Raw genomic sequence first — 25,435 nt, forward strand, 5'->3', positions numbered from 1 at the left:
CACACAACCCCCCCCCCCACATACATATCTGGTTTCTCACCTCGTCAGGTGTTGCATTTCCATAACCCATGTATCTTCAGTATCATGTTTAATCATGAAGTCCACTGAGGCTCACCTCTTAATTTTAGTGTTGTTTTCTTTTTTACATTGATATATTTGAAACTGAATATAGGGCTTCTAACATTTTGCTTATTTTCTCCTGGGAATTACTGGATACTTTTCCCCTGATGCCCTAATTGTTTTTGAACATGCTAAATTTTCCCTATGATGTCTAGGTTTCCAACATTAGCTGAGGAATTATTTTCTTCATTTAAATTGGAATCTTTCTTAATCTGGCTAAGAATCATCTGCCAATTTGTTTTGATCACTGTGAAGTATATTTAATCCCTTGCTTGAAGCTCATGGTTTAGAAATTCACTCCGTGTGTTTTGATGCTGTTATAGCCACACATTCATTTTTTTTTTCATTTTTCCAATCTTGAGCTGTATTAGAAATGTTAAAGATGCCTCTAATTTCCCATAAATCATTCTGTTTCCTATTCAGAATTTCAGGCTTACTAAAGTTTTGTGTGTATATATCTTCAATTGTCTTTGATTGTAATGGTTTCATTCATTTCCAAGTAAATTGTTAGAATTCAGAACTACTTGATTTGATGAGTCATAATTTATAGTTTGAGCACTGGCTTTCTGTTTTGTGTTTAGGAAAGTAAATATACAGCTGTCAGTGTAATCCTCAGTGATAAGTGAGGGACCCAGGGATGGTGTAGTGTTGGAAATGGCTGCAGTAGACTCCGCTATAAGCCCATCTGTTGTCTAAGCACATAGTGGTGCTTGCTGTATCTCATCATGCTGGTGACTCCTTTCTGGCTCTGAAGCATGATAGTTTCTTTAAAAGGCGCTGGCTCACCTTCTGTGATAAGAATAATTTTTCTGTGTAGGTGGATTTAATAACTCAGAGTTAATTCTCGTTTTTTTCCTCTGTCCATTTTTGCCAACCCATTTGAATTAACTAGTTTGTAAACTCTTTTTTAAATTTTTAAAATGAAGACTAAAATGAAAACTTTAAAACATAAAAGTAGAAAAATATTATAAACACTTGTGTACTCATTACCCTGCTTCAGTGTTATCAAATCTTTTCATATTTTTTGAATCTTTCCTGGCTTTGTCCTGATTTTTTTTACAGGTTTTAAACATTTTACCATATCTAAATATTTTATTATATATGTGTGTCTATACATATATATGTATACACATATGTGTACAAATTTTTTTAAAAGTGGAGCATAATGCTTATACCTTGGGAAATGTTAATAATTTTTGCATCATCATATATTCGTCACTGTTCATGTTCTCTGGGTAGATTATATTGTGATAATGATGTTAAACATCTTCACCTGTTTCTGTAGTAGCTTTAGAGGCTTGACCAAGTATATGTGACAAGAAATAATTGGTGTTTTGTACTTCTGTATGTGATGACTATTGTCTAGATCCATTAATTGATCAGGGGTCTGAAATGATTTTGTCATACTTCTATTGCTTTGGAAAAACAGAAAATGGGAAAACTTGCTGTAGTTACTATTGGATTTATGTGAGGAACCATTTGTGAAGAAAAGTGAAGAACGTATGCTTGATCCAGTCTTGTTTTGGCTAATTTGTTGATTGCATATTAAGACTCTGCCTGCCTTACCCTCTTTTCTTCCCTTCTTTGTTAATAAACATGTAGATTAAAACATTTGATCTTTTTCAGTCAGCTGCGATTATTACCTTATTGATGGTTAAATTGTCCAGTCTTTGGCTCTCAGGAGTTGCCTGCTGAATCCTTTTATGGAGTTCTAGTAGTCTTTGATAACTTCCTTGCTTTTTTGTCATGACAAAACAATCGCAGGCTCAGCTTGTATATTGCCCTTTTCCGACATGGGATCAGCTATTCCTCCAAAGAGCTCTGGTCCTTATCAGTGGACTTTGGTTCTAGAACTCTTCAGTGGACTGAGCTAGAGAATTGATATTTTTTAAAGGTATAATTATCCTGAATTAATATTACTATTTTGCTTTAAGTTTATGGTATTTTTACTTTATTGATTTAAAATCTCTTCCTTAACCCACATTAAATTCCAGTTTTCTGCAATACCAACACAGTAATTGTATCAGAATAAAAATCCTAATATCACCAACAATATAAATATTGAAAATAACTGAAAAATTATTTTTGTTCTTTATTTTCCAAAGGGATATGCCAGCAGTGTACAGTCATACAGTGATCTTATTTAAAATCACTTGAATTTTTTCTGTAGTTAGGTCATCAGCTAGATATGTGCATGTGTTTTGTTTTACTTTCAGTTTTTTTAAAACAAATTTAAAAATTTGTTTATAATTATGTCATTTTCATAACTCCAAAATTAAAATTTTTTTATTTTTTTATTTTTTGGGTTTTTTTTTTTGAGACAGGGTCTCACTACGTAGTTGAGACTGACCTGGAACTCACTATGTAGTCCAGGCTGGTCTTGAACTCACAGCTATCCTCCTCTCTCAGCCTCCCTTGTGCTGGGATTACAGGTGTGCGCCCCCATGCCTGGCCCAAAATTAAATTTAAAAAGGAAAGTATAGTTAAGTAGAACTAGTGTCTGTACCTGTTTCCTCTGATCCCATAAGTGTATATATAATATATAGCAATATGTTAATATAATTATTAATATAATATAGCATATTAATATAATAATATATATTTTATACACATTATATAAAGCCTTTTTTTAGGTGCATGATAGAATTCCATATACTTTTCTCTACCATGGTTTTTTTTACATAACAAAATATTACAGAGGGGTCTCCGTAGCAGCATGTAAACCTGTTCTTTATTCCATTTTATAGCTACATAATTCTTCATTGTGTGCCTGTAGTTTATATCACCATTTCTTCATTGATGGACATTTGTGTAATTTTTCGTCTTTTCAGTTTTACTTTTGCAGACAGTGCTGCATCGAAAATCTTGTGCATATTTCTTTCATGCTTTTGCTATTTTATCTTTGAGTTAGGTTCCTTGATATGAGATTCCTGAGCCAAAAATGCAAATGTAATTTTGTTAGATATTTCCAGATTCTCCTTCCTAGAGGTTTTGATTTCTCTCTGTATTCTCAGATTCTGGTTTCTGTTTTCATTTCTTTTATTGAAAAGCATTGTATTTCTCAAATTGCCTGAAAAACAGGTGTTCATCAGACTCTGACTTACTCCTTAAGCAGGGAGAACAGTTATTTTTATGGTATTCATATCTTGAAGGCCACTGGAACAGATTCCGTATTGATTCTGTAATGACATACAGTATTTTGTGAATTCTCCCTGTAAAGTCCATAGAAATAGAGTCTTAGAATTAGAAGACTTAATTTTTTAAATTATTCATTTACATTTAGAACATGTGTTTAATGTGAGTTGACTATTTGTGGAGTAAAAATGCCTTTCGATTTTACAACAGAAGCAAAGATCAAATAGGTACTACGTGCAAGGTCCTGTGCTAAGTACTTTATTTTATGTGATCTTTATAGTATCCCTTCTTAATGGGGTAGATACTTTGTCCCCATTTAACAAGTAAGTAAAGAAGCTCACAGAGATTAGGTCAGAACTTAATCTTGAGTCACATGACCCATAAATGATAGTCCTGGAGATATACCCAGGTCTTTCTCAGAGCTTTGTTTCATATGGTGATGATATGATTTTTTGAGATACTTTGTTTCTATTGGGAGACTTTAAAAAAGTTTTAAGTATTTTTTTACTATTAGATAGTTTATCATAGTTATTTGAAATTCTTAAACTGGAGCTCATACATCATTTTACAAGATTTGTCATTGATCATCAATTTATAGAGTATATAAGACTCTGGAAAATGCAGAGATTAATAGGGTGCAGTTTCTACCTTTAAGGAGCTTACTATCTGGTGGGAAAGGAAGTTGCATGCGTAGATACTAGGCACAGAAATGTACCTCTTAAATTTATTCAGTGTTGACACTCAACTCTGAAAAGTGACTTAAGTATATGGTTTCAGATTCTTGCTGACCTACAACTAATTACACGAGATATCTTCCTTTATTTTTCATTGTGAAATGGCAGATGTGTGAGTGTTGTTAGGTTAGTTCCAGAAAGGTTTTAACATTTCTGTCTTGGGAAATACAAAGTGGTAAACTAGTTGCGGTTTTAAATGTTGATACCCTGAAGGTTATGTTAAACCTGACATTGAATTTTTGTGTGTGTTATATCAATGAATGATAGAATTATATATAATACTTTATCTTATGTTGCCCCCCCTTTTATACTAATTTTCCTTTCATTTTCTTTAGCTTGATAACTATGGACAGCAAGAACTTGGGGATCTTTTTGTGAACTATAATGTAAAATCCCCAAGTACTGGGAATGATCTGTCACCTCCAGTACCTTTTAACTTAATGTTCAAGACCTTCATTGGGCCTGGAGGAAACATGCCAGGGTCTGTATCCCTTACTGTTTTTCTACCTATATAATAGTTATTAAAATTGCTTGTAACATTAATGCTGTGAAAAAGTTTTGAAAAGTGATGTACTGAAAGTGCAAATGAATGTGTTAGAAGTAATGACGTAGTCTTAAGTTTTATTTTAATTTCTTATGAGTATAATCTTTTTAGTGTAAATGCTTTTTTTTGGTAAAATAAGTATAAATGTCTATGATCATTATGTCTTCTAATTATAGCTGCATAGAGCAGAAGGGACAGTTGAGTGATTTTTTAATATTATTGAACTTATTGTTGAAGTATACCTTAGAAACCATTTAGTCTATATTGTACAGTAGAACTGTCTGCAGTGATGAAGGTGTTCTGTAATGTGCTGTCTGCCAAGCGTGATGGCTCACTCCTGTAATCCCAGCACTCAAGACTGAAGCAGGTGGATCTCAATTCAGGGCCAGCCTGGGCTACATAGTGAGTTGAAGACCAGCCTGAACTACACAGCAAGACCCTGTCTCAAAAAAACAAAAACAAGAATCAAATAAATAAAATCTGTCCTACGTGGTAGCTACTAGTGACTTGTAACTATTTAGTTATTAAAGTAAAGTTCTGAAGAATTCACTTTTTAAATTTATTTCATTTTAATTAATTTAAATAGACATGTGATTATGATATTGGAAAGCATAGGTATAGTCTATTAATTTGAAAGATGTGGTTTTCATAGATCAAAGCACACTCGGGCAGTTTATAGTAAGATTGGATTTACAAGCTGCCTTGCCAGATTCCTTGTTTAATGTTAAAAGACATAGTCAATGTTCTACTTCATAGTGTCAGATTTTTTTTATCGTCTTGTTTTAGGGTAAGAGTATTTGCTAGAGGAAACTAGATAGATTAATGTTTCCTGGAATAGGAACTAAAAAATAATTAAAAACTAATTGTGAAAAATGTATCATATTATCATAAGACAGTTTTACACAGTGGCTGTATCATAGTCAATGAGGTTTATCTGAGGCGCAGTTATTGCTAATTGAAAACTCTTCCCAATTGTTTCAGTAAGACTTCAGGTTGAGTTTGGGATAGTTGTGCAAAGAGGCCATCAGTGAGCCTTTTATTTTGATGGTACATATGGAAAATCATAAAATGTGACATAACTTCTGACTCACACATTTCATTCCTGGCAGTTTATCTAAGGGCACAATTCAAAAGGAAAGGAAACTATACTTATAAAAAGTATATGAATAGAAAATAGAAATAACCTACTTATCCATTAATTTGAGAGTAGCTAAACAAATTATTAAAAAGTAGACCATTTTAGTGTAATGCTGTGCCACTGTTAAATATGAGAAAAATTTACAATTATTAAGAACATGACAAAGTATAAAGTAAGTATAAGAACTAATTCATAATTTATATATTCAACTTATAAATATGTGTACAAAGTATAGCTTATACAAAATATATTTGAATGAAATCTGGAAGGGACCACAAAAAAATGGAAGAGGTGGTCTGTTAGAGTGAGAAGATGGTAAAATTTTAGGGCTTTCTTCCTTCTTTGATTTCAAAGTTATTTTAGTAAAATAATTTGAAGTAGGCCATTAGGAATACTTTCTTAGTGGATATTTTGTGTAGAATATTTTCTGTGAAACTGAGGAGCAGATAATCTATATAACAATTATTATTGTTTGGCTATACCTTTAAAATACAAAGAAATACAGAAGCTTCTGGCTGAAAATATAAAATACTCAAAGGATAAAATGATAGACAAAACATGGATAGTTACCTGTTCTGGGACGATTGTGAATGAAAATGAGCTCTGATGTTAAGCCTTAACCCGTACTGGCTTCATCTTGACCTTATCATCATGTTTTAATATGTGGGTAATCATGCATGGACCTTATTTTCAGAAGTAACTGAAATTCATCTGCCTTTATTTAAATGAGTTCTCAAGAGGACAGCAGAGGTTTTAGGGGCATCTGAGTAAGGGGATGTTTTACCACTGAAGTAGCTAATCTACTTTCCAGTATGTGTTATGAGAGTATTGGATACTGAAGAAAGTATCTTGTTTCTATCATTTCATTGTAGGCCTATGTAACTGTGTTGTAAAAATGATATATTTGGGACTTTTAAGATTTGTATGTAAAATTTAATTTTTTAGAAAACAGAATTTCTTTCTTTATAACAGACTCATTTACTTAAATTTATAGGTATTTGAGACCAGAAACTGCACAGGGGATTTTCCTGAATTTTAAACGACTTTTGGAATTTAACCAAGGGAAGTTGCCTTTTGCTGCTGCCCAGATTGGAAATTCTTTTAGAAATGAGATCTCTCCTCGGTCTGGGCTGATCCGAGTCAGGTATTGCCCTTGTCATTGAATTGGAAATGAAAGCTTGCTATTTTGAAACAATATTCCTTTAACTCTGATTATGGATTTTTTAAAATCTTCTCTGTGTTCTTTCTGTTTTACATTTATAATCTAATGTCACTTCAGAGGTGACTGGCAGTTTTGAGTGACAGAGGTGAACTTGAAGGGGAAGCAAGAAGGGATGAGAAATACCTTAAACTGAAGACTTGCATCAAAATTATCTTTTTGTCTCGTTCATCATGTTTTGAGAATGCTAAGATCCTGATTGTCTGAACTCGGGTGGTTCTGGCCATGGTGATGTATGTAAGTGTGGGAGGGGTGATGGTTATGATGAAGGGTCATACCACATGTCCAGGCATACAGCATTGCTGGAAAGTGTTTCAGCAACCAGGAAACAATCCCCTGATATATAGGGACCTTTATGACTGAGGGGCCAGCTAGCAAGCTTACCCTGTCTCCTGTAGTTTACTTGCCCTCAATCTAATAATATCATGCTTTTGTCTGAGGAGTCCAGAGATGTGTGGGAAGACATACTGGCATTCTTTAGTTATATTTTTCTTCAGAAACATGACTTAATTATTCATGACAAGCTTTTTGTTATTTCTGTACATTTACTTTCTGATCTCATCTTAGAGTGACACATTCTGTATAAAAATAGCTTGTCTGGTTAACTGTGGTTAACTTTCTTAGGCTCCTAGCCTAAGTGTTGTCTCAGCTGCAGCATCACACCCATTTCTTCTCTTGTTTTACTTGCTGTAATTACAGACTTCATTCATGGTATATCTCAGCCACTGACTCCAGAACAAAGCACTCAGCACCTGTCTGATCTTGTTAGTCTCATGGTGCCCTCTGAGAAAACTCCCCCGCCTTATGACCACACTGGCCATAACACTGTGAGCACACTGTGGTCGCTTTAAGGCTTGTGTTTTAGGAGGGAGACTTCATAGAGTGAAGATATGTACAACCTAGATGAAACATGTATAGGGTCTCTCTTGGACTTTCATGTAGAAAGAAGAGATAATTAGAAACTTTAACTAGGTATTATAACAATAAAAACAGTTGCAACTCCGGCTAGTCAGAAGGCTGAGGGTTAGAAAGATAATAAGTTTGAAGCCAAACTGGGTAAGCTAGCAAGACCTTTTCTTAGGATAGGATGGGATAGGACAGGACAGGATTGGATAGATGGAGAGGAGAGGATAGGACAGCACAGGATAAAGCTAGGAATATATCTCATCAGTAGAGAGCTTGCCTCATATGGGTGAAGCTTTGTGTTCAATCCTCAGTACAGGAAAGGAGTGGGTCAGATATGAGTCTTATTTCTCATTGTTTGGGGTTTGTTTTTTGTTTCTCTTTTTGTCTTTTGGTTTTTCTTAGTCCAGCAGTGTCTGGCAAGCATACTTTCCCAATACTTAGGAAGGTGGGTAAGACTGCCGCTGTCTAAGCCAGTGTTCTGGAGAGGATTTGCGTTAAATGGAAGATTACAAAAGTAATAAGAAGTAAGGCAGTCTGAGAGCTGGAGTGATCCCAAGGATTAACTGATGGAATAGTTAGAGAGCTTGCCAGCTGTTGGTCATTTTCACTTCAGAGTGTCCTGTCTGGATTTGGCCCATTTTGTACTTTGTGAGTTCCTGACCAAGAGTTCACTCACTGCTTGACGAGTCAGCATCCCCATGTAGGGCTAGGCTTAGTCTGTTAACAGTACAGCTTCTTCTTGGTGAGCATCATGAGGTGAGTCGTCTTTGTATACTTGTAATTCCCTTAGTTTAGTGTTACTAGATTGCTCATGAAGCTTTTAAAATGTTTAATCTTTGAAATCTAAAACAGTTGAACTCATAGAGGCCGAGAGTAGTATGGTTACTGGATACTGGGGGTGGGGGAGTGAGGAGATGATAATAAGGAGGTACAAAGCCTTGGAAAGCTAGGAAGAATGAGTGATTATTGTTTTTAGATGTGAATATAGCTCATTGCATACTGCACATTTCAGTATTGCTAAGAAAGTATCAACATCTCAAATGTTCTCATAAAATATTAATATTTGTAATAATGGATTGGTTTATTAACTCAGTCATTCCATATTGTATTGAAAATTATAACATTACTTTTTATCCCATAAATACAACTTTTAAAAAAAAAATCTTTGACTGGTGTGTCTTCCTGACCCGTATGTAATTTAGTTCTCCACAGTTCCAGGTAAAGGCTCTAAATTCAAACATAAGAGGCAGAGCGGATCAAACCAGTGTTAGTATTGATTCTTGCCTCTTGTTTGTGAATGGTACCACTGGCAAGTTAATTAACATACCCATCGCCTCACATCATGACCTTTTTCTATTTTGTTTTTTTTTTGGATGGTGAGAATATTACCAGAACAAGTCCACAGAAGTCTCCAAAGCAGAGCTGGAGACCCTTGACTCATCCCCCCAGGGAAAAGGTTGTAGCTTCACAGATTTCTTCAAGACACTGTCAGTAAGGGTCATAGGATTTATTAGGTAGAATTTTAAAATGTACACTCAAAGAAATAGAGTGCAGGCCCTCAAAAGGGAGAGAGGTGCCCTGAGCGCTATTTTTATGGGGCTCAGTAGTGTCCCACGATAAGTTAACTAGGGTGTGTATTCTACTGTCTGTTGGGTTTACACATTTGGTGGACTCTGTTAAAATGCAAACCATTTACAGGTACTAGTGTTTGTAGCTGAGTTGTGCTGTTCTCTCTCTTTTCTCTCTCTTTCTTTTTTTTTTTTTTGGTACCGGGGATCAAACTTGGGTCCTTGCACTTGTGAAGCAGGCATTGGAACCACTGAGCTAAATCTCCGGCCCTGTGCTTTTCTCTTAATAGTGTGCTTCATGAGGAAGGGGGTTTGTAGGAGGGAGTACAGCCTACAAGTGAAAAGCACAGATCCAGAGCCCAGTGTGCAGGCGTATTGGCTTTAAGTCCCTTAGGTATTTTTCAAGGACAAAAAAAAGCTTGACTTTGTCCTAAAGTTGAAGGTTTTTTTTTAAGAGGTACAATTTTAATATTACAAATTTCCTTATCTCCTTTCTACTTTTCTGTTATCCTACCTCAGGAATACTTAAGATCTCAGCAAACCTCAAGCATACTATTAGTAGCTAAAGTCACAGATTCTCTGTAGAACAGAGGGAAAACTTTGGCAGCACCTTTCTTGGGGTTCTGGTTAGGGATGTTAACATCTGTCCTTCCTTGTAATGTTGCTTCCCATGAGCCTTGATACAAGCTGAATGAGGACAAATACTATATCTCACTTTTCTGTGTGTGCAGGTTTAACAGTGTTGAAAGACAGTTAAGACATGAGTGCTGTAGTTCCCAATAAGGAATACTACTGAAAAATAAAATTTAAAAATTACACTTGATCTTAGCCAAAAGGCTGAGAAGTGATTATAATAAAATTTAAAAATTAAAACTTTTGAAATGTATTTCATGTATTTTTAGGATCATTTAAGCAATTTTACATTGCTTCTAAAACATCTGAGATAATCATAAAAGTTTACCAGTAAATGTGATTTTTTTTTCTTTTTTTTTAAGGAGAGATGTGATTTTGACTCATAAAATTAGTTTAAAATCCTCCCTCCCATACACTAACTATTAAACTGCTATTCAGTAACTCTCTTTGGGAAATCATTTCTGTGTACATATTTATTTCATCATTTTACAGTGAGCTTGATGTTGGCTTGTTTAGTTCACGCCTCATGTTCTTTGCCTTGAATAACACTTTATTTGAGAAGCTCTTACTCTGAAGAAACATATGGTGCCATAATTGATCATTTATTTGTTTAGATCAGTAAAAAAGAAGAAATCACATTGCTATAAAAATGAAAGTACCATTTCACTACATTTTAAATTTCCCATTCTTTTAAAAATAATTAACAGTTGCTTCATTTAGTGAATATTTGTAAAGACTTACTCTTGCTTTAGAGAAAACTATTTTATTTGAATCTCATTATTCAGTATCTTTTTTCTGTATGTGTGTATGGTATGTTTTTCTAATTTTAAAAGCTGTATTAATCTGCTTTGTAAAAATTATTTTCAGTTATAAGTGATGTCACTAGATACAAGGAATTAATATTTGTGAAAAGTTTTTGGTTATTTTAAATATTGACCTATAAAGTTATATATTATGTTATCCCTTCTGGGGATTGAACCCAGGGTCTTATGTATGCTAAGTATGCACTCTTCCACTGAGCTATACACTCGGCCAGTTATTAATGTTTAAACAATGGCAACCTCCCAGACAAACCTAATCCAAAATGTTTTAGTTGTTCACTTAGGAAACAATTTTCTATTTAGTGATAAGTGATTTCTGTAGTTTGAGGTCTCTATCACTGTAGAATGCAGTTGAAAATAGGGCAGTATTAGCCGTGTGTGGTGGCACACGCCTGTAATCCCAGCACTCAGGAGGCTGAGGCAGGAGAATCACTGTGAGTTCGAGACCAGCCTGGGCTACACAGTGAGTTCCAGAGCAGTCCAAACTACATAGTGATACCCTGTCTCAAAAAACCAAAAAAAAAAAAAGAAAGAAAATAGGGCTGCACTTATTTTTATTGTTACATATACAGATTTTTCTCTCGTGTTTTTACTTTCAGAGAATTTACAATGGCAGAAATTGAGCACTTTGTAGATCCCAAAGAGAAAGACCATCCCAAGTTCCAGAATGTAGCAGACATCTGCCTTTATTTGTATTCAGCAAAAGCCCAGGTCAGTGGGCAATCTGCTGGGAAAATGCGCCTAGGGGATGCTGTTGAACAGGTAAGATTCCAGAGGATTTAATTTGCTTTTTAAATTTTGAGACAGGGCCTTGCTATATAGTTCAGACTGGCCTTCAACTCACTGTGTAGCCCAGGCTGGCCTCAAACTCATTGCAATCCTTTTGCCTCAGGCTCCAGTGTGCTGGGATTACAGGTGAGCTGCACCTGGCTCTAGAGGACTTAATTTAGATTGTGCCCATTCAAGGCTTGCAACACTTAGTTCTCTGTGTACTGGATGACAAAATATTTTAGCAGTCAAATGGTTTTTTATATAGTGGATTACTTTGTAGTTTGTTTTTTTGCAGTGTTAGGGCTTAAGCCCCAGGGCCTTATGTATGCTAGGCAACTGCTTTACCCACTGAGCTTCAGCCCTAACCCCTATATGATATTTGTTTTTATACAGAATTTATAATACAATATTATCATAGTGAGAAAACTTATGAACATCTCATTTTCTCAATTATTGAGCTAAACATGAAAGAAATATTTAGCAGAGCACTTGAAAATTAGATCTTGATTTGAACTGCCTCATTGATCCAATTTTTAACAGTCTGTACAACTCTGAGGAAAAGAGAATTTAACTCAGGGAATGCAAACCCACAGGATTCTAACCTCTTGTGTTACTCATAGCAGTTGGGCTGAGGCCTTGCGTGTAACAGACTTTCTGCAGATATTTTCCTGAGAAATGAGTGAGTGAAAACTTCCTAACAGTAGCTGCTGCATAGCAGTGGAATGAGTTGCCTGGGCAACAGTGAGTGTCCTGGCCCTAAAAGTATTCAAGGAGAGGTTACCATTTTATAGATGATCTCTATGATCCTTCCATTATTTGTTGTTAGCTTAACATTAACCTCTTTAAAAATAATCAAGATCACATTCTGGGTGCTTGAAATTATTCTGTTTTTGTTTTTGTGTTTTCTGTCTTTGAGACAAGGTTTCATTTTGTAGTTGAGGCTGACCTTGAACTCCCTATGTAGCTCAGGCTTGCCTCAGGCTCATGGTGATCCTCCTGCCTCAGCTTCCCAAGTGCTGGGATTGAAGACATGTGCCACCACACCTGACTGAAATTATTCTGAAAGCAGGAAAAAATAGTTTATCTTGTGTTTCAAATGTTTCAGTAGATTTTGAATGTCATTAAAATGTATTTTTCTTTTTCCTTTCTCTGTGCTTGCTTGCTTTATTTAGGGTGTGATCAACAACTCAGTGTTAGGCTATTTCATTGGCCGTATCTACCTCTACCTGGTGAAGGTTGGAATATCTCCAGACAAGCTCCGCTTCCGACAGCACATGGAGAACGAGATGGCTCATTATGCCTGTGACTGTTGGGATGCTGAGTCCAAAACGTCTTATGTATGTAGACTGGAATGGCTTTTACTGTCTGCCTTTCACATTGTTAACTCAGAGAAACAGATACCAAGGTTGCCCTTTGTGTACTTTATGCCAGACTGGAACAAAAAAGCAAACTTTTTCTGAACAAAACAGAAAAAGAACATGGCTCCTACATTCTTGTAAGGAAGGACCTGCTTCGTGTGTTCCAGGAGGGGCCTTTGAAAACTTAAGTAGCTTGTTTAGAGAGAGAGAGAAGATTGATAATGGGGCAGTGCTGCAGGTTACATTCCCGAGTGACAGTCAGCAAATGTCAGAAGTGGTGATCTGGTTGAGTAAACACAGTTACTGTGCTCTTAGCTTAGAGAACCATTTGGTGGATTTAAGGGATAGATTAGTAGATTCTGAACACATTTAGGAACTACCTTTTCTCGAGTTCTGTGTAGTTGGTGATATTCAGAGATCTTCAGGGTATTTCCTCTCTGGTGCTGCACCCCACCAAGCATGAACAGGAGTACTGATTTAAAAAGGGACAGGGATACAGATGTGAAGACCCTGGGTTCTATCCCCAGGACACTCCTCCCCAACAATGAATGTTTTCACAAGAAATGAATCTGACACCAATGTGATTGTAAAGCTGTTATTTAATTTTATTCTGTGATCTGACCGTTGCCTGTTCTTTACTCAGTTTTTTGTTTGTTTGTTTAGTAAAGAAAGTAAAGTTAGCACAAATGCTCACATTCATGGACAGCTTAGATGTTTAGCTGTCGATGGGAAGTTGTGTGGTCAAATCTCATCCAGTGAAAGTATGGTTTCTGCCAAATTCATGTTGAATCTTACTTACAAATTTGAACCATATCTATAGCTTTTGTGTAGGTTTATATTTAATTTATATAGTTAACTCCTAGAATATGTTTACCACACAGTTGAAATGGGGCAATGTAAATCGTCCAGAAAGTATGACTACTTTGTATGCAGTGTGAATTACATTTTATAGGAATGTTAGCTGTCTGATGTGAAACTATTACCTTTTCAAAAATTTACAAAATCGGGATTGGAGATCCTATAATTCAATTATCCTTGAATATCTTCAAGGGTTAGTTATAGTCTTCATGGATTTATGAACAGACAGAATGTAAGGAATACATTTTTTTTTTTCTTTCTCTTTTTGTGGTACCAGGGGTCGAACTCTGGACTTTGCAATTTGCACTCAGGACTTTGCAAGGCAAACGCAGTGCCACTGAACTAAATCCCCAGCCCTAATATATGTCTTGATTGTTCTGTCTTCTTAGGGTTGGATTGAGATTGTTGGATGTGCTGATCGTTCCTGTTATGACCTTTCCTGTCATGCACGAGCCACCAAAGTCCCACTTGTAGCTGAGAAACCTCTGAAAGAACCCATATCCTTTCTGGTCACTCCAAACTTGGGACCAAAGCCAAACATCTTACTGATATGTAAGTCCCTGTCTGAATCACATTCTGTGGATCAATGGAGATGATTTAGAATTGTTGTAGCACTTGTATAAGCCTGTGAGTTTACCTCCCTTATTGCTCCTTTCCCATTTTCTGTACTTTTACTGTGTTGGAAATTTTCAAATAAATTGTTACCCAAAGTTTCAGTGCTGTGGATTGGGTTAGATAATATCCCATTAGATAATATCCTTTTTCTGTCTCTACTGAAATGTATCATTTGATGATATTTCCTTATGTTAAGTGAGGTTTATCTGAATGATCATGTAGGTAGTTGTTTCATCTTGCACTTAAAATCAGCATAAATAAACAGGATGTGAGGTACTATTAGAGAACTGATAGTGGTTGTAAGTAGATGATTGATTTCAAGATTGTTTTCCAAATTACTGAGGTAGTGCCATGTTTTATGATTCCTTGACCGTTTCATACAAAACGGTTAATGTTGTTCAGTTTGAACCCAATAAGGGAGCAGTTGGCAAGGCATATAAGAAGGATGCAAAGCTGGTGATGGAGTACCTTGCCATTTGTGATGAATGTTACATTACAGAAATGGAGATGCTTCTGAATGAGAAAGGGTAAGTTAAAAATACTTACTTTTATATGAGCTCCATTCAGACCTGTCATGTCTCCTTCTTTCTAAATGTTAGGGAGAGATTAGTTTTCTTAAAAATTTTTTGCAGAGAAGAACTATCTCATGGCTACATTTGAATGACTGTCTTTGTTAAGATTTTGGCATCATAGTCTAGAAGTGGATTTGAAATGGACTGTAAAGATCCTTTAATTTTCTAATAACTTTCTTAGAGGAAGAGTATTCCAAGGTAGTGTCTAAGGAAGATTTAAACTACATCTGTCTCTCAAGTTTTTGCTTTGTCTTTGTAGGTTTGGAGTCCTTTCTGTAATTGTTTTAAGTATGACCATTAAAAAAAGAGAGCAAAGGGCTGGGAATTTAGCTCAGTGGTTCCTCTGGCTGCCTCACAAGTGCAAGGTTTCGCGTTCTATCCCCAGTGCCAAAAAAAAAAAGAGAAAAGAGTCTTTAAAGGAATTTTAAAAAATACGCAGCACTAAACAAAATTTATAATATCTGGCAAACAATAAATACTACACCTGTAAAAAGCAGGAAAATGCAACTCATAATGAGAAAAGTTGGTTGAAAGAAACACCCAGAAATAACAATTACAATGTAATAATATGTATGGATATTAGAATAGTTATAAATATGTTTCCTGATCTCAAAGATATTAAGGAAAACATGAACATATTAAGTGAGATGTGGAAATAGAACCAAATGGAGCATGGTTCCATTCACTGGATAGTACTAAGTAGATTGAGCATTGCAGAAGAAAGATCGTTGAACATAAAGACATAGCAACCGAAACTATTGAAAACAAAGCATAGAAAAGAAGAGACTGGAGGAAGAATTTCATGGAAGAGGAGTAGGCAATTTAACATACATACAATTGGAAATCACAGAAAGAGGGTGAATAGAAAATGTGATGCTATGGTGACTGAAACATTTTCAAATTTGATTAAAACTACAAACCTAGAGATTCAAAAAGCACCAAACCACATGAAGGCATATGAGAATCAAACTGAAAAATAGAGATAAAAGAGAAAAATCTTTAAAGCAGCAGCAGCTGCTGCTGGGGGGGGGGTTGATTATATAACAACCAACAAAGTAATGATTTCCAAAAATTATGCAAACCACAGTAAATGTAATGAAATCTTTAAAGTGCCTAAAAGCAAGAATTCTAAACCTGGCAAAAATATCTTTTAAAAAATGAAGAGGAAATACTGTCAAATGAAGCAGAAGTTCTAGGAAGCATGGAAATCTAGATCAACTGAAGAACTTAAGAGCTTAGAAATGATAAATATGTGGTTAATATAAATGACATTTTCTTTCTCGTATTTCTTTAAAAGATAATGAACTAAGTAAAAACAATAATATGTAACGAAATCTATATATGCAGGTACAATGTATGCCGTCAATAGCACAAAGGATGGAGTAAATAATTGGTAATGTGCTATGATGATACATATTTTATATATTCAGTAGTATGTTATTATTTAAGGGAGATGATAAGTTTAAAGATGCACACAGTAAACTCCAGGGGAATCTTACCTGAAAAAAATAGAAAAACCTAAAGAAGCATAATTAAACCAAAATTGGATTAAAATATGAAAAAATGTTCTAGAAGAGAGTAGAAGATGAAAAGGAACAAAGAATAAATGAACCAAATAGAGAATAATGAGATGACAGATTTAGACTCAGTAGTATCAAGTACATTTAATAAAATGATTTAAACACTGGAATCTATAGCCATTGACAGTCTGAATAAAAAGTACAAGACTCAGGGCCAGGGATTTAGCTCATTTAGTTCTGCCGCCTGCCTTACAAGCACAAGGTCCCAAGTTCAATCTCCAGTACCAAAAAAAAAGTACAAGACTCAATTAAATACTGTTTATAGGAAACTCACTGTTACAGTAGTGCACAAATATATTTAAAAGTAAAAGATATGGCTGGGGATTTAGCTCAGTGATTCCGATGCCTGCCTCGTAAGTGAAAGGACCTGAGTTTGATCCTTGGTACCAAAAAAAAAAAAAAAAAAAAAAAAAAAAACAAAAAATGTATACTCGTGACAAAAAAAAAAAAAAAAAAAAAAGTAAAAAATCAAGAACTCTTTTATGCAACTATTAACCAAAGGTTGGAATGGCTGTATTACTCTCAAACAAAGGAAATTAATATTCAGAGCAAGGGAAATGATCAGGGTCAAAGAGGGGCATTTGATAACAAACAGGTCAGTTCACCAAGAAGTCGTATCATTCCTAAATAACTATGCACCTAAAATAGAACCTCAAAGTCCATGAAACAAACTTGGTAGACCTGATGGAAAAAAAATAGATGAATTCCACAATTATAGTGGAAATTTGCACATCTGTCCCAGTAACTGGTAGAGCAAGTAGACAAAAATTAAAATGAGTTAGAAGATATAAACACGTAATTCAACCTGCCACTTATAGAGCACTCCAAATAACTGGAGTACGTATTTTTTTAAGTGCAAGCTAAACATCTGTGGTACTTTTTGTTATATGCCTCCACCTAAGAATGATATTTGCATTTTCAAAAGGTTTGAAACAACAAAAAATACCAAAAGTAAAATAAAAAATAATACAGGAGATCACATGTAGTGCCAAACCCTGTATATTTCATATCTGACCTTTCACAGAAGGTTTACCAACTCATTGTAGACATTCGGCAAAGCAAAAGAATTTAAAGTTTATAAGTGAAACTCTAGGAAAGACATCTAGTGTTTGATAACAGAAAGCACCTTTATGGTTGGCTAGGAAAGGGAGTCAAGGGGCCATTCCGGGCCATGGTGGTTACATCTTGTATATGTATACTTGTCAAAAACTAAATTAAGATGAACTTGTCAAGTTGCAGGTGTTAAAGTATCCATTTTGTTACTTTTAAAACATTTCATGTTACAGCAATAACATCTCTCTATGCCAAAATGACATTCAATGGGATATTGAATATCTATTGTAATGGGAACAGTGGTCATTTTACCAGCAGGCCTATTTCTGAGGTACATGCTTATATCAATGATTAGATGTCATTATTCACAAACACATTCACATGATGCCTGTCTCTGCTAATAGCAGCTCTTTCGTAGCTGTTAACTACTCTGTACTTAGAGTGTATTCTCAGAATACCTGTGACATTGTAAGTAGTGGAACCTTTAATGCCTGCACACAAACTTCAGACAGTGTAGCAAAAACAAAAGAAATCAGTGAAAACCATTCAAATGAGGCATGAGATTGTCACTGGTAGAAACTAGCAGAATGCAAGCTATAGTAGTATATGCCAACTGTACAGCTTCAGGATGGCCACATGAGGGCGGTCTTTCTCAGCTCTGAGCTGCTGTGATGCCAGAGAAATGGGAATATGTCTGCATGGTATGAGAAATTATCTCATAAGCTGAAGTACAGGTATTGTGTGAAATGCTTCAAAAAGGTGAATGACTGCAACCTGAAGCTGAATGGGTACATCTCAGGAGATGGACATATGGCGGCCAGTGATGGGTGGGAGAGGAGGGACAACACATCACAGTCATTGAACTTCTTTTAAACTGATGTTCATCAACACAAGCGCAAGTTTATTTTGGAAATAGTGTGGGAGTTCTAAGAGTATTTTTGTAAGATGGCAAGCTGGTTCTTGTTTTACATTTGTTGGGACAGTAAAGGGAACAGTGGCCATTTTGCCAGCAGGCCTATTTCTGACAAATCTGTTATTCTAAAACTAGCTTTTAAACACTTATTTTTGGTTTAGCTTTGATTTCAAAGCTGGAAGAATTTGTCATAAAGTCACTTCTAGAATTTTACAAACTAATCCAATTTTTGAGTGCCTCCCAGAAGATTTGATGCCATAGTTAGGGTAGTACTTAATTTGGTATTTCTTATGAGATAATTTAGATCTGACTTCAGCTATCATATCTAGAGAGATGACCAAATTTATATTATACTTCAAGTGAAAAACAGTTTTATCAGTGTATAAAACTTGCTTAAATCAAGGTATGGGGATGCATACTTTAACTATTATATATTTTGTTTTGTTTTGTTTTTTAAAATAGGGAATTCACTATTGAAACTGAAGGAAAAACATTTCAGGTAACAAAAGACATGGTCAGTGTGAAGAGATTCCAGAAAACACTACATGGTAAATTTGTAAAATAAAAATGTTTTATGTTTTATGATGTAACCATATTACAGAAATTTCAAAGAGAAAAAAAAGTTTGCTTGGGCTTTTTTCAACATAATTATACAACAAAATAATTTATAATATTGCCTTTATGTTTCTTGTATCACAAGGTGCCTGATATTAAAAATATTTTGTCATTTTAAGGAAAAGTCCTGTGGTTTCTTAAGCAAAAGGAGGAACTCATCCCTTCTCTGAGCCCCTCCTTTGGCAAAAAATTAACTTCTTTAAAAGCCATTTAGATTAGTGATCTTTTATACTTTTTTAAAAAGCTAAAGGAAGTGTTTTTTGTAGAACAAATGCTATAAATTGGGCACTGAGTGTTTTAGTGCATATATGAAGGGCACTGTGGTTATTTGCGTCTGGCACAAAGCTCCTAAGAGACTGCAGTGGACCACTGGTGGAAACACTAGGCCTGTCTTCCCATTTGTTTTTGGTCAGTGATACTGGAGTCATAGGGATGTCTTCAGACCTTGGGGCTTTAGCTGTCATCTTGGTGACTACTTCAGAGTTGTACTTCACCGTTACTCGGATGCCATAGAAGTGGGCAGAAAAATGCCTTGATCATACTCTAAAATATATTTTTATTCTTTATCACAGACAAAACAGACAGCTTCTCTTTAGAACTGAAGTTTTGGTGATAGTTATCTTGTTACCTATAAAACATGAATTTCCCATGGTCATAGTTAGATAACCTTAAGCCTGGGCAGTCCTTATTGCTTTCTTTCCACAGTATATAATGATTGTTAATGCATTTCCTGTGTATACCACAGATATAATCTTGCCTATGGGAAGAGCTGGAGGGTCCCTGGAAGAATGTGCTTGATGTTAATTTTGTCAGCTATAGTGGTAAATTTTTTTACTTCCAGCAAAGTCTTTTTGAAGCTCTCGATTTCTTATGCTTTCTGGAGAGATAAGGCAGATGGTAGATTGTAGTTGCTACTGTTCTTCGTTGGTTGTCGACTGGGGAAAGAATGCTCCTGTGACTTAAGTTTCATTTTTCTGCTATGTGAACAAAGAATTAAATTTGGCAAGAATATCTTGGATTCCAACTTTCTCTGAAGGCATTGTGTTTCCTACCAGGAATAGCTTTTATGAAGGTTCTGATTCTTTGTCCTGATGAACAGAGCTAAAAATCCATCTAGATTAGAGGCATTTTTAGTGCGAAGAATTGTTTAGATGAGATCTGAAATGCATTGTGTGATATTTGTGAGAATGTTACTGAATTTATATCTGTTTTGCAGTGGAAGAAGTTGTTCCAAGTGTAATTGAACCCTCCTTTGGCCTGGGCAGGATCATGTATACTATACTTGAACATACATTCCATGTACGAGAGGGAGATGAACAGAGAACGGTAAGCTGTTCTGTACAATGTGCTAGTCTCTTAGAGTGTCAGATAATAACATTTACTGAAATACTAAGACTAATCAGTCATGGCTACACAGTGTATTAGTGTCATCTTTGCATAGCTAATTACAAAGCAAAGCACTTATGTATCGCTTTACTTTAGTTGCCTGGCACACTATTCTGAGACAGAGCCTATGTGCGGAAGTCTTTTGCATCAGTGGACACATGGTACTTTCTGGTTATACTCTTATTTTCAGAACATTGGGAAGGAAGGATAAGAAGGTTTATAGAATTGGCCAAACCATCAAACTGTGTCTATGTACTCATCAAGCATTCAAGGGAAGCCTCTGTACTACATCAAATTACCTGGCATACTATTGGGGTAAAGATGAAAATTCTTAGATTATATTCCAAAGACACTGATTATCTAGGTTTGAGACTTAGAGATCTGTAGAGTTTTGTTCTCTGTTTGCTTGTTTATTTTGCAGAAGAAACCAACATGATTCTAGTATGCGAGCCCACCTGGTCATAAGTTGGGTAATACCTGGGGTTTAGTCCTCCTGGTCCTCCAGCATTACTAAAGACAGAAGTTTATGAGGAGTCTTCATCAGCTCGTACATATTTTCTTGTGGCCATCATGGTTCTGAGTCATAGCTCCATGCCTTCCACTTTATCTCCTCACTCTGTCTTACTTCACCAGTCTCACCTCACCCCTGCCTAAGGAAATTATACTCCTTTAATTTCTAGTCAGAGATTCCAGGAAACCAGTCAGAAGAATGGCTAGAAAGGAGAGGGTGTACATAGCAATTAGTTGAAAGGAAATTTCATTTGCTTTACTGTTCTAAAGTAGAGTGTACATAGTGCTGGACATAAGTCCTTATTTTTTCCCAGAGCATTTAACTGTGAAGAATGAACTGGTAAATTCCTGGTGCCCATGTTTTAAAAGGTCTGACACACTATGGTAATGTGGGTAACAAAGTTGCTCTTTTCATCTCTGCCCTAAAGTTGTGTCTTCATTTTCTGATGTGAAGGAAAAGCCCATGGTTCTTACAGCAGAGAGTAGGGACATGGGCTGGCGCCATATGTGCAAAGTGTAAGACTCTGTCCTTTCAGAAGAAGGATCTCCATAACTGAACATATTCTTTTTAGATGTCAGATGTGCTTTGTGCTTTTCCTGCTTATTTTTCTAATAAAAAGGGTTTAAAAACATATTTTAGCTATCCCTTTGAATCTAACAATATTAATGTAACAAGAACTTTAATAGACATAAAAGCTAAACAAGAATAAATTAGCGGCAATGTTTTATGAATTGCATAGAGAGTCCCATCATGAAGAGAAATTTGATTAGGCTGTGGGAAGCCAAAAATGTTTCTAAATTAATGGCACCTCGTGCCTCAATCCATTTGCCTATAAATTTGATATAAAGGCATTGCCAGTGAACTTTAAAGAAATATTTTCTATAAAGGTAGCTTCCTACTTCTTTCTCTTATTAAATGGAATTAATGGAGAAGGGGAATAGAATTCTGAAAATTCCAGGATGTGGGCAACTGTACTTCTGTAGTGCAGGGATCACTTATAATAGAACATTCATCATTATAATAATATAGAATATTTATCATATATAGGATAGAATATGCATCATTGCTTGGAACGATAAGTAAATTAAGGTTTGGGTGGCGGTCTGCACTGAAACCTGTGTTATTCATTATTCCTATAGGAAAAATTCACTTCAAGTTATATACACATCTTCAAGTGAACCTTTTTATACAAATAGTTAAAAACTGCCTTCAGTTCTCATTTCCAACCCAAAATGGGAGGCTGGTTTGCCTTCCACAGAATATCTGCTTTGAGTTCAGCTACTCAGAAACCTTTCAGAGCAGAGTTGGAGGGCTGTAATTTTCAGTATAGGTATACAGAATACTTTTTTGTTGCTTTGTACTTTTTTCGGGTACTAATTGAACTTTTCTGTTTTAGTGGTTGTTGAGGCTCATGAATTCTTCTTTTTAAAGGACAGAATGGCTTGTAATTTTTAGCACTGCCACTTGTTACTTGATTTTGAGAGGGTTTCTTCAGGTGGTCTCCACAGAAAGAAGGATTTTACGTGGGACCAAAAAATTACCACCTTGCATATATAGTGGCTTTCAGAATGTTTTCGCATCATTTGACTTTTGAAGAAACAGACTTATGAAGTAAATGGAGCAGATAATAGAAATCCACATTTTAGTTGGAGAAACTGATGTTTAGAGAAAGTTCACTAAGTTGGTCCAGAATCAGAGCTGACACTAGAGGTTTCTGAGTCTGATTCTTTTTTTGTCATACTGTCTTTCATATATTGTTTTCTGGCAGTTTGATAGTGAAGTGATGCTTGTTGTAACATTGTGTGGTTTTCACATTAACATTTAGGTATTTGTAAAATAACATTTTTTTTTTTTGGTACCGGGGATTGAACTTGGGTCCTTGCGCTTGCAAGGCAGGCCACCGAACTGCTGAGCTAAATCCCCAGCCCCAAAATAACATATTTTAATTTCTTCCTTTTCAAACCATGCAGTTCTTCAGTTTCCCTGCTGTGGTTGCTCCATTCAAATGTTCCGTCCTTCCGCTCAGCCAGAACCAGGAGTTCATGCCATTTGTCAAGGAATTATGTAAGTAAATTCATTTGGGTAATCTCCATGGGAACATCATTAAGTAGACTCAGTTTTAGGAAATGTATCATTTAGTTCAATAAAAATATAGATCGAATAAGAACAAATCTAAGTGATTTTTGCCTCTGCTCTTGTTTCTGAGGGAGAGTTTGTGCTTTTTCAGAGGGCTGTATCCTAGTATTGAATGAATCAGGGTAGGGCCCAAGAGTCTGATTTCAAAATTACTTCGCATGGTGGCCTTGTGCGCTCTTCACTGGGGAAACCTGAGTGAAGTGTGACAGCCCCAGCCGTGGCATCCATAGCACTGAAGGGGATCTTGGGGATCATCCCGTGCTGCCTACTCCTTTCAGAGATGGGTGGTGGAAGGAGTTCGTGGACTGCTCAGGGCTCTGCAAGTCGAGCTGGTGGCACCAGTACCCACCTCCTGGTCTTGGCTTCTCATCCAACACTCGTTCCCTGGTAGCTGTATCGTATGTAGCTAGGAGGGAAGGTCTGGGCTCCAGTGAGGAATTTATTCTGGGTTTTTTTACACTGGAATTTGTTGCTCTCTTGTTTTGGCCTCTTTAATAAGTTTCCTAAGCTTGTAAGACAGCACTCAGGTGACACTGAGACTTACTTCATTCTTTTCTTTGTCATTACTTCATCTGTTTTGGATAGCGGAAGCTCTGACCAGGAATGGCGTGTCTCACAAAGTAGATGACTCCTCCGGGTCCATTGGAAGACGCTATGCCAGGACTGATGAGATTGGCGTGGCATTTGGCATCACCATTGACTTTGATACGGTGAACAAGACCCCTCACACTGCAACCCTGAGGGACCGAGACTCCATGCGACAGATCAGAGCGGAGGTATCTGCCCTTCGCTTTGGCATTTTCAATCTTAGAAGTGTGCACCAGTTCCAACTGGTTGGAGTTGCATTTTATTTATGCTCCACTTTCCCCTTTTTTTTTCTTTTGTAATTTTAATAATAGGCTTGTATCAGATAAAGCCTAGATTCCCAAATCTGTTTTGCTTAATTATAAAAATACCCTTTAGCACTTCTGTAATATTTTGTAGTCATTTGTTTGCCCTGGGCTTATTCTCTAGCAGTTTGCTTTTATAGTTGTTTGTGTACTGGGCAAGAAAAATGTGATGCTAAGAGGCTGTTGCCATAGTTTTATTGGCAGGCGTTGGGGACTGAGACTCGTTTTTTATCTATTTCTATAGAAATGTATACGTGTTTGTGTATATAAGCTTTTTCTCTTGTAATCCATTCAAAACAATAATGTTTCAATAATTTTACTTAATGGAAAGGGAATAACATAAAGGGAAGAAGGGTGGTAAAGGAAAGGACAGAGTGGCCACTTCAGTTGACAACTGCTTGGCTAATTTATTAACTTAGAGCAGGTATTTATTTAGAGTGCCTGTTGTGTGTTCAGCTTGATAGAGTTAATAATAGGAAAAACAAGTAAAGACTCCCTCCCCGCCCCAAGAATTTCTAGTCTGTTTCAAAGGCATAAATTTCTGGCTTGTCTTCCTCATAAGCCAGATCTGGCTACTCCAGACCTACATTCCTATCTGGCTGTAGTTTTCAAAGTGTGGTCCCTGGACCTGTGACTCACTTCACCTGGTCGCCAGTTAACTCAGCCAAATCTCCACCCCAATCAGAAACGGGGGGTCCGAAGAGCAAGCCTTACAGGTGACTTGGTTGCCTACTCAAGTTTGAGGACCTCTGCTGTGTGTCAGTCAGTGTTTGCTAAAGACTGAGGAACAACTGGCTTGACTGGCACCCTTCATACCTTTACTTGATGAGCTCCTTTCAATCGATAGTTAAGAGCTCCTGTTTGAAGAGTGAAATGTAACACATAGGAAGTAATTTCAAGAGACAGTGGTGATTTAGAATAGTTAGGAAAGGCTTTGTGGCCAGCTCGAGTTTTTCGGGGGAGGTGGTGAGGTTTGTGGGCTGGAAGAAGAGCATGAACTGAGGCTTGGGAAGTTGGGTGAGGGGTGAGTGTAATTGAGTAAAGAGGCCCAGGGAGACAAGAGACTTGTAGGGCCCAATTGTAAAGAGACCTTGTGATTATACAGACATGGCACAATTGTTTGATGCTTGGTCTTCTCTCCCCCGCAGGTCTCTGAACTGCCTGGCATAGTCTGCGACCTGGCCAATGGCAGCATCACATGGGCAGATGTGGAGGCCAGGTATCCTGTCTTTGAAGGTCAGGAGACTGGTAAAAAAGAGACAATTGAGGAATGAGGACAGCTTTTGCAACTTTTGACTATATGTGCTAATAAAAATTTAACTCTTACTATGTCCACTTTACCAAAAAAAAAAAAAAAAA

General features: G+C 36.2%; 1 protein-coding gene and 1 non-coding gene across 2 annotated transcripts in view; both read left to right on the forward strand.

Annotated features, from left to right (window-relative positions):
• Gars1 (glycyl-tRNA synthetase 1) overlaps positions 1-25,435 on the forward strand; it is a 38,785-nt gene extending 13,350 nt beyond the window's left edge. Inside the window, exons 7-17 of the mRNA XM_010628366.1 lie at positions 4,325-4,470; positions 6,666-6,815; positions 11,418-11,580; positions 12,762-12,926; positions 14,195-14,302; positions 14,802-14,947; positions 19,001-19,086; positions 20,370-20,479; positions 23,021-23,114; positions 23,772-23,962; positions 25,225-25,435. Of these exons, the coding sequence (XP_010626668.1) occupies positions 4,325-4,470; positions 6,666-6,815; positions 11,418-11,580; positions 12,762-12,926; positions 14,195-14,302; positions 14,802-14,947; positions 19,001-19,086; positions 20,370-20,479; positions 23,021-23,114; positions 23,772-23,962; positions 25,225-25,350 (1,485 nt within the window). The 3' untranslated portion in view covers positions 25,351-25,435. The remainder of the gene's footprint in view (positions 1-4,324; positions 4,471-6,665; positions 6,816-11,417; positions 11,581-12,761; positions 12,927-14,194; positions 14,303-14,801; positions 14,948-19,000; positions 19,087-20,369; positions 20,480-23,020; positions 23,115-23,771; positions 23,963-25,224) is intronic.
• LOC117284216 lies at positions 5,428-5,569 on the forward strand. Its single transcript, XR_004515298.1, has one exon. It is a non-coding gene; the product is annotated as a U4 spliceosomal RNA (small nuclear RNA).

The sequence above is a fragment of the Fukomys damarensis genome, unplaced genomic scaffold, assembly GCF_012274545.1.
Source record: "Fukomys damarensis isolate Sample0158 unplaced genomic scaffold, DMR_v1.0_HiC HiC_scaffold_4, whole genome shotgun sequence".
NCBI classification, from domain to species: domain Eukaryota; kingdom Metazoa; phylum Chordata; class Mammalia; order Rodentia; family Bathyergidae; genus Fukomys; species Fukomys damarensis.